This window comes from Oncorhynchus nerka, unplaced genomic scaffold (assembly GCF_034236695.1).
Source record: "Oncorhynchus nerka isolate Pitt River unplaced genomic scaffold, Oner_Uvic_2.0 unplaced_scaffold_5877, whole genome shotgun sequence".
Taxonomy (NCBI): domain Eukaryota; kingdom Metazoa; phylum Chordata; class Actinopteri; order Salmoniformes; family Salmonidae; genus Oncorhynchus; species Oncorhynchus nerka.
Window position 1 is genome coordinate 1 of NW_027035436.1, and position 9,321 is coordinate 9,321.

The 9,321-nt window shown below is 52.1% G+C and overlaps 1 protein-coding gene across 1 annotated transcript; it reads right to left on the reverse strand.

The window, feature by feature from the left end:
• Positions 1–2,407: 2,407 nt before the first annotated feature.
• LOC135566328 (serine/arginine repetitive matrix protein 1-like) lies at positions 2,408–7,423 on the reverse strand (the record flags this gene model as incomplete). The annotated part of the gene is made up of 8 exons (XM_065014079.1): positions 2,408–2,564; positions 3,091–3,365; positions 3,729–3,823; positions 4,284–4,460; positions 5,187–5,427; positions 5,699–5,824; positions 6,951–7,042; positions 7,267–7,423. Coding segments are annotated over 8 exons (1,320 nt in total), but the record flags the coding sequence as incomplete, so codon positions are not given.
• Between the last annotated feature and the right edge of the window lie 1,898 nt (positions 7,424–9,321).

Below are 9,321 nucleotides of genomic sequence, written 5' to 3' on the forward strand. Positions count from 1 at the left end.
GGATACTGGAGTGATGGAGGTAGATATGTATAGGAGACAGGGATACTAGAGTGATGGAGGTAGATATGTATAGGGGGAAGGAGACAGGGATACTGGAGTGATGGAGGTAGATATGTATAGGGGGAAGGAGACACATAAATGTATGTGCTTATTATGTGTGAGTGAGAAAATGGAGTGTGTTTTATTTTTATTTAATTTATTTCACCTTTATTTAACCAGGTAGGCTAGTTGAGAACACCTTTATTTAACCAGGTAGGCTAGTTGAGAACACCTTTATTTAACCAGGTAGGCTAGTTGAGAACACCTTTATTTAACCAGGTAGGCTAGTTGAGAACACCTTTATTTAACCAGGTAGGCTAGTTGAGAACACCTTTATTTAACCAGGTAGGCTAGTTGAGAACACCTTATTTAACCAGGTAGGCTAGTTGAGAACACCTTTATTTAACCAGGTAGGCTAGTTGAGAACACCTTTATTTAACCAGGTAGGCTAGTTGAGAACACCTTTATTTAACCAGGTAGGCTAGTTGAGAACACCTTTATTTAACCAGGTAGGCTAGTTGAGAACACCTTTATTTAACCAGGTAGGCTAGTTGAGAACACCTTTATTTAACCAGGTAGGCCAGTTGAGAACACCTTTATTTAACCAGGTCGGGCAGTTGAGAACACCTTTATTTAACCAGGTAGGCTAGTTGAGAACAAGTTCTCATTTACAACTGCGACCTGGCCAAGATAAAGCATAGCAGAGTGAACAGACAACACAGAGTTACACATGGAGTAAACAATTTACAAGTAAATAACACAGTAGAGAACAAAAAGGGGAGTCTATATACAATGTGTGCAAAAGGCATGAGGAGGTAGGCGAATAATTACAATATTGCAGATTAACACTGGAGTGATAAATGATCAGATGGTCATGTACAGGTAGAGATATTGGTGTGCAAAAGAGCAGAAAAGTAAATAAATAAAAACAGTATGGCGATGAGGTAGGTGAAAATGGGTGGACTATTTACCAATAGACTATTACAGCTGCAGCGATCGGTTAGCTGCTCAGATAGCTGATGTTTGAAGTTGGTGAGGGAGATAAAAGTCTCCAACTTCAGCCATTTTTGCAATTCGTGTTGTAGTGTGTGTGTTGTAGTGTGTGTGTTGTAGTGTGTGTGTTGTAGTGTGTGTGTTGTAGTGTGTGTGTTGTAGTGTGCGTGTTGTAGTGTGTGTGTTGTAGTGTGTGTGTGTTGTTGTAGTGTGTGTATTGTAGTGTGTGTGTGTGTTGTAGTGTGTGTGTGTGTTGTAGTGTGTGTGTTGTAGTGTGTGTTGTAGTGTGTGTGTTGTAGTGTGTGTGTGTTGTAGTGTGTGTTGTAGTGTGTGTGTGTGTTGTAGTGTGTGTGTTGTAGTGTGTGTGTGTGTGTTTATTAGTGTGTTGTGTGTTGTAGTGTGTGTGTGTTATTAGTGTGTGTGTGTGTGTGTTTGTAGTGTGTGTGTGTGTGTTGTAGTGTGTGTGTGTGTGTGTTGTAGTGTGTGTGTATGTGTAGCATTTAACAATTGTAGTGTGTGTGTGTTTGTAGTGTGTTGTGTGTTGTAGTGTGTGTGTTGTAGTGTGTGTGTGTGTGTGTGTGTTGTGTGTGTGTGTGTGTGTTGTGTGTGTGTGTGTGTGTGTTGTAGTGTGTGTGTGTGTGTGTTGTAGTGTGTGTGTGTGTGTGTTGTAGTGTAGGACACTCTATAGAGTGACTAGCTGGTTATTAAGTCAGTGAAAAGCATCTGAAATATGTGAAGGTCATTTTGCATCTTGAGTATCATAAAAAAAATGTTGAGACAAGAAGAGGGGGAGGGGCGAAGATATCGGCCCAGTCTCTCTCCAGAAGGGCCCCGTCAGAAGGGCATGTGTCTGGTTTATCTGCCCGGATCATGTTGGGGGGCATGTGTCTGGTTTCTCTGCCCCTGATCATGTTGGGGGCATGTCTGGTTTCTCTGCCCTGATCATGTTGGGGGTGGGCATGTCTCTGGTTTCTCTGCCCTGATCATGTTGGGGGCATGTGTCTGGTTTCTCTGCACTGATCATGTTGAGGGAGCAGATGTCTGGTTTCTCTGCCCTGATCATGTTGGGGGCATGTGTCTGGTTTTCTCTACCCTGATCATGTTGGGGGGGGGCATGTGTCTGGTTTCTCTGCCCTGATCATGTTGGGGGGTGGGCATGTCTCTGGTTTCTCTGCCCTGATCATGTTGGGGGGCATGTCTGGTTTCTCTGCACTGATCATGTTGGGGGGGCATGTGTCTGGTTTCTCTGCCCTGATCATGTTGAGGGGGGGGCATGTGTCTGGTTTCTCTGCCCTGATCATGTTGGGGGGGCATGTGTCTGGTTTCTCTGCACTGATCATGTTGAGGGGGCATGTGTCTGGTTTCTCTGCCCTGATCATGTTGGGGGGGGGGGGCAGATGTCTGGTTTCTCTGCCCTGATCATGTTCAGGGAGCAGATGTCTGGTTTCTCTGCCCTGATCATGTTCAGGGAGCAGATGTCTGGTTTCTCTGCCCTGATCATGTTCGGGGAGCAGATGTCTTGTTTTTCTGCCCTGGTCATGTTGAGGGAGCGCACATGCCTGAACACGAATAGAAGTTCCTGGCCTGCTGCGTGGAAATGTAGGAAAGTGTTTGTTTTTTAAATGTTGTACCTCCATTGCGAATGATAATATATTAAAACTATAGTTCTTCACTATTTGAAAAATCTTTCAGATGTGTCCATGTCAACAGCATTATTAAGGGGAAATCCTCCTCCCTCTTGCCAAGAGCATTTAAATGTTTTAATTGAACTATTAATCTGATAATCCACAATAATCACATTATCTAACGACGGCAATCACTGAAATGAAACACGTGGGAATCATAACTGCACACAGTACGGTCGGAACGGTCAGATACAATGTCAGTATGTTTTCACAATGCCTTCTGCCTCCAGTTCACACTGTAAGGTGGTGGGAGGGCGAGCTGGTTGCCCGGACCTGAATGGGAGGGGAGCTGGTTGCCCGGACCTGAATGGGATGGGAGGGGAGCTGGTTGCCCGGACCTGAATGGGATGGGAGGGGAGCTGGTTGCCCGGACCTGAATGGGATGGGAGGGGAGCTGGTTGCCCGGACCTGAATGGGAGGGGAGCTGGTTGCCCGGACCTGAATGGGAGGGGAGCTGGTTGCCCGGACCTGAATGGGAGGGGAGCTGGTTGCCCGGACCTGAATGGGAGGGGAGCTGGTTGCCCGGACCTGAATGGGAGGGGAGCTGGTTGCCCGGACCTGAATGGGAGGAGGGCTGGTTGCCCGTACCTGAATGGGAGGAGGGCTGGTTGCCCGTACCTGAATGGGAGGAGGGCTGGTTGCCCGTACCTGAATGGGAGGGGAGCTGGTTGCCCGTACCTGAATGGGAGGAGGGCTGGTTGCCCGTACCTGAATGGGAGGGGAGCTGGTTGCCCGTACCTGAATGGGAGGAGGGCTGGTTGCCCGTACCTGAATGGGAGGAGGGCTGGTTGCCCGTACCTGAATGGGAGGAGGGCTGGTTGCCCGTACCTGAATGGGAGGGGAGCTGGTTGCCCGTACCTGAATGGGAGGAGGGCTGGTTGCCCGTACCTGAATGGGAGGGGAGCTGGTTGCCCGTACCTGAATGGGAGGAGCTGGTTGCCCGTACCTGAATGGGAGGAGGGCTGGTTGCCCGTACCTGAATGGGATGGGAGGGGAGCTGGTTGCCCGTACCTGAATGGGAGGAGAGCTGGTTGCCCGTACCTGAATGGGAGGGAAGGGGAGCTGGTTGCCGTACCTGAATGGGAGGCCAAGCTGGTTGCCCGTACCTGAATGGGAGGGGAGGGGAGCTGGTTGCCCGTACCTGAATGGGAGGGGAGGGGAGCTGGTTGCCCGTACCTGAATGGGAGGAGGAGGAGCTGGTTGCCGTACCTGAATGGGAGGAGGGAGCTGGTTGCCCGTACCTGAATGGGGGGGAGCTGGTTGCCCGTACCTGAATGGGAGGGGAGCTGGTTGCCCGTACCTGAATGGGAGGGGAGCTGGTTGCCCGTACCTGAATGGGAGGGGAGGTGGTTGCCCGTACCTGAATGGGAGGGAGGTGGTTGCCCGTACCTGAATGGGAGGAGGCTGGTTGCCCGTACCTGAATGGGAGAGGAGCTGGTTGCCCGTACCTGAATGGGAGAGGAGCTGGTTGCCCGTACCTGAATGGGAGGAGCTGGTTGCCCGTACCTGAATGGGAGGGGAGGTGGTTGCCCGTACCTGAATGGGAGGGGAGGTGGTTGCCCGTACCTGAATGGGAGGGGAGCTGGTTGCCCGTACCTGAATGGGAGGCCGAGCTGGTTGCCCGGACCTGAATGGGAGGGGAGCTGGTTGCCCGGACCTGAATGGGAGGAGCTGGTTGCCCGGACCTGAATGGGAGGAGCTGGTTGCCCGTACCTGAATGGGAGGGAAGGTGGTTGCCCGTACCTGAATGGGAGGGGAGGTGGTTGCCCGTACCTGAATGGGAGGGGAGCTGGTTGCCCGGACCTGAATGGGAGGCCGAGCTGGTTGCCCGTACCTGAATGGGAGGGGAGGTGGTTGCCCGTACCTGAATGGGAGAGGAGCTGGTTGCCCGTACCTGAATGGGAGGGGAGCTGGTTGCCCGGACCTGAATGGGAGGGGAGCTGGTTGCCCGGACCTGAATGGGAGGGGAGCTGGTTGCCCGGACCTGAATGGGAGGGGAGCTGGTTGCCCGTACCTGAATGGGAGGGGAGCTGGTTGCCCGTACCTGAATGGGAGGGGAGCTGGTTGCCCGGACCTGAATGGGAGGGGAGCTGGTTGCCCGGACCTGAATGGGAGGAGGGCTGGTTGCCCGTACCTGAATGGGAGGAGGGCTGGTTGCCCGTACCTGAATGGGAGGAGGGCTGGTTGCCCGTACCTGAATGGGAGGAGGGCTGGTTGCCCGTACCTGAATGGGAGGGGAGCTGGTTGCCCGTACCTGAATGGGAGGAGGGCTGGTTGCCCGTACCTGAATGGGAGGGGAGCTGGTTGCCCGTACCTGAATGGGAGGGGAGGGGAGCTGGTTGCCCGTACCTGAATGGGAGGAGGGCTGGTTGCCCGTACCTGAATGGGAGGAGGGCTGGTTGCCCGTACCTGAATGGGAGGGGAGCTGGTTGCCCGTACCTGAATGGGAGGAGGGCTGGTTGCCCGTACCTGAATGGGAGGGGAGCTGGTTGCCCGTACCTGAATGGGAGGGGAGCTGGTTGCCCGTACCTGAATGGGAGGATGGCTGGTTGCCCTTACCTGAATGGGAGGGGAGCTGGTTGCCCGTACCTGAATGGGAGGAGGGCTGGTTGCCCGTACCTGAATGGGAGGGGAGCTGGTTGCCCGTACCTGAATGGGAGGAGGGCTGGTTTGCCCGTACCTGAATGGGAGGAGGGCTGGTTGCCCGTACCTGAATGGGAGGGGATCTGGTTGCCCGTACCTGAATGGGAGGAGGGCTGGTTGCCCGTACCTGAATGGGAGGGGAGGGGAGGGGAGCTGGTTGCCGTACCTGAATGGGAGGGGAGGGGAGCTGGTTGCCGTACCTGAATGGGAGGAGGAGGAGCTGGTTGCCCGTACCTGAATGGGGGAGGAGGGGAGCTGGTTGCCCGTACCTGAATGGGAGGAGGAGGAGCTGGTTGCCCGTACCTGAATGGGAGGGGAGGGGAGCTGGTTGCCCGTACCTGAATGGGGGGAGGGAGCTGGTTGCCGTACCTGAATCGGAGGGGAGGGGAGCTGGTTGCCCGTACCTGAATGGGAGGGGAGGTGGTTGCCCGTACCTGAATGGGAGGGGAGGTGGTTGCCCGTACCTGAATGGGAGGGGAGGTGGTTGCCCGTACCTGAATGGGAGAGGAGCTGGTTGCCCGTACCTGAATGGGAGAGGAGCTGGTTGCCCGTACCTGAATGGGAGGGGAGCTGGTTGCCCGTACCTGAATGGGAGGGGAGGTGGTTGCCCGTACCTGAATGGGAGGGGAGGTGGTTGCCCGTACCTGAATGGGAGAGGAGCTGGTTGCCCGGACCTGAATGGGAGGGGAGCTGGTTGCCCGGACCTGAATGGGAGGGGAGCTGGTTGCCCGGACCTGAATGGGAGGGGAGCTGGTTGCCCGGACCTGAATGGGAGGGGAGCTGGTTGCCCGGACCTGAATGGGAGGGGAGCTGGTTGCCCGTACCTGAATGGGAGGCCGAGCTGGTTGCCCGTACCTGAATGGGAGGGGAGGTGGTTGCCCGTACCTGAATGGGAGGGGAGCTGGTTGCCCGTACCTGAATGGGAGGGGAGCTGGTTGCCCGGACCTGAATGGGAGGAGCTGGTTGCCCGGACCTGAATGGGAGGAGCTGGTTGCCCGGACCTGAATGGGAGGGGAGCTGGTTGCCCGTACCTGAATGGGAGAGGAGCTGGTTGCCCGTACCTGAATGGGAGGGGAGCTGGTTGCCCGTACCTGAATGGGAGGGGAGCTGGTTGCCCGGACCTGAATGGGAGGGGAGCTGGTTGCCCGTACCTGAATGGGAGGGGAGGGGAGCTGGTTGCCGTACCTGAATGGGAGGGGAGGGGAGGGGAGCTGGTTGCCCGTACCTGAATGGGAGGGGAGCTGGTTGCCCGTACCTGAATGGGAGGGGAGGGGAGGGGAGCTGGTTGCCCGTACCTGAATGGGAGGGGAGGTGGTTGCCCGTACCTGAATGGGATGGGAGGGGAGCTAGTTGCCCGTACCTGAATGGGATGGGAGGGGAGCTGGTTGCCCGTACCTGAATGGGAGGGGAGCTGGTTGCCCGTACCTGAATGGGAGGGGAGGTGGTTGCCCGTACCTGAATGGGATGGGAGGGGAGCTGGTTGCCCGTACCTGAATGGGAGGCCGAGCTGGTTGCCGTACTTGAATGGGATGGGAGGGGAGCTGGTTGCCCGTACCTGAATGGGATGGGAGGGGAGCTGGTTGCCCGTACCTGAATGGGAGGCCGAGCTGGTTGCCCGTACTTGAATGGGAGGCCGAGCTGGTTGCCCGTACCTGAATGGGAGGGGAGCTGGTTGCCCGTACCTGAATGGGATGGGAGGGGAGCTGGTTGCCCGTACTTGAATGGGATGGGAGGGGAGCTGGTTGCCTGTACCTGAATGGGAGGCCGAGCTGGTTGCCCGTACCTGAATGGGAGGCCGAGCTGGTTGCCCGTACCTGAATGGGAGGCCGAGCTGGTTGCCCGTACCTGAATGGGAGGGGAGCTGGTTGCCCGTACCTGAATGGGAGGCCGAGCTGGTTGCCCGTACCTGAATGGGAGGCCGAGCTGGTTGCCCGTACTTGAATGGGATGGGAGGGGAGCTGGTTGCCCGTACCTGAATGGGAGGCCGAGCTGGTTGCCCGTACCTGAATGGGAGGGGAGCTGGTTGCCCGTACCTGAATGGGAGGGGAGCTGGTTGCCCGTACCTGAATGGGAGGCCGAGAGGAGCTTTAATTACCAGTTGAGAAATTAAAGTAGTTGCTCTTTTTAATCTTCCGCCAAAACAGTTTTTAACACACGATTGTATTTTTTAATGGTTGCTGACTGAAAACACGATTTACTGTGTGTGTGTGTGTGTGTGTGTGTGTGTGTGTGTGTGTGTGTGTGTGTGTGTGTGTGTGTGTGTGTGTGTGTGTGTGTTATAACAGTGACAGGAACAGAGGCAGCTCGTTGAACTAATAACCCAACTAATGTGTCTTACATTGTCTCTCTCTCTCTCTGGAAAAACTAACGTCTAGGAAGGAGGAAAAAGAGAAGACTGAGCTGACAGGCAGCAGGCCCTCTCGCCCTCCCATCTGACTCCTTCTCTCTCTCTCCTCTTCTTTCCCTCTGAGGGTTTGTCTTATGATGAATGGTGCTGTCTGAACAAACCCTCACCAATTAGACCAGGGATGGAGGAGGGAGGGATGGAGGAGGAGGGGAGCGAGGGAGTGAGAGATAGAAAGACTGAAGTGAAGAGGGTGGATGTGAGAAAAGAGGTAGAAAATGCGGTCTGTTGTGTTTACAGTAAAGGTCATGAGGACTAGGTAAAGGTTTGTTAGAATGCTGTGTTTACAGTAAAGGTCATGAGGACTAAGTAAAGATCTACTAGAATGCTGTGTTTACGGTAAAGGTTTGCTAGAATGCTGTGTTTACAGTAAAGGTTTGCTAGAATGCTGTGTTTACAGTAAAGGTTTGCTAGAATGCTGTGTTTACAGTAAAGGTTTGCTAGAATGCTGTGTTTACAGTAAAGATCTGCTAGAATGCTGTGTTTACAGTAAAGATCTACTAGAATGCTGTGTTTACAGTAAAGATCTACTAGAATGCTGTGTTTACAGTAAAGATCTACTAGAATGCTGTGTTTACAGTAAAGATCTACTAGAATGCTGTGTTTATAGTAAAGATCTACTAGAATGCTGTGTTTATAGTAAAGATCTACTAGAATGCTGTGTTTACAGTAAAGATCTACTAGAATGCTGTGTTTACAGTAAAGGTTTGCTAGAATGCTGTGTTTACAGTAAAGATCTACTAGAATGCTGTGTTTACAGTAAAGGTTTGCTAGAATGCTGTGTTTACAGTAAAGGTTTACTAGAATGCTGTGTTTACAGTAAAGATCTACTAGAATGCTGTGTTTACAGTAAAGATCTACTAGAATGCTGTGTTTACGGTAAAGATCTACTAGAATGCTGTGTTTATAGTAAAGGTCTAGAATGCTGTGTTTACAGTAAAGATCTGTGTTTACAGTAAAGATCTACTAGAATGCTGTGTTTACAGTAAAGGTTTGCTAGAATGCTGTGTTTACAGTAAAGATCTACTAGAATGCTGTGTTTACAGTAAAGGTTTGCTAGAATGCTGTGTTTACAGTAAAGATCTACTAGAATGCTGTGTTTATAGTAAAGATCTACTAGAATGCTGTGTTTACAGTAAAGGTTTGCTAGAATGCTGTGTTTATAGTAAAGATCTACTAGAATGCTGTGTTTACAGTAAAGATCTACTAGAATGCTGTGTTTACAGTAAAGATCTACTAGAATGCTGTGTTTACAGTAAAGGTTTGCTAGAATGCTGTGTTTACAGTAAAGATCTACTAGAATGCTGTGTTTATAGTAAAGATCTACTAGAATGCTGTGTTTACAGTAAAGGTTTGCTAGAATGCTGTGTTTACAGTAAAGGTTTGCTAGAATGCTGTGTTTACGGTAAAGGTTTGCTAGAATGCTGTGTTTACAGTAAAGGTTTGCTAGAATGCTGTGTTTATAGTAAAGATTTGCTAGAATGCTGTGTTTACAGTAAAGGTTTACTAGAATGCTGTTTTGTTTACGGTAAAGGTTTGCTAGAATGCTGTGTTTAC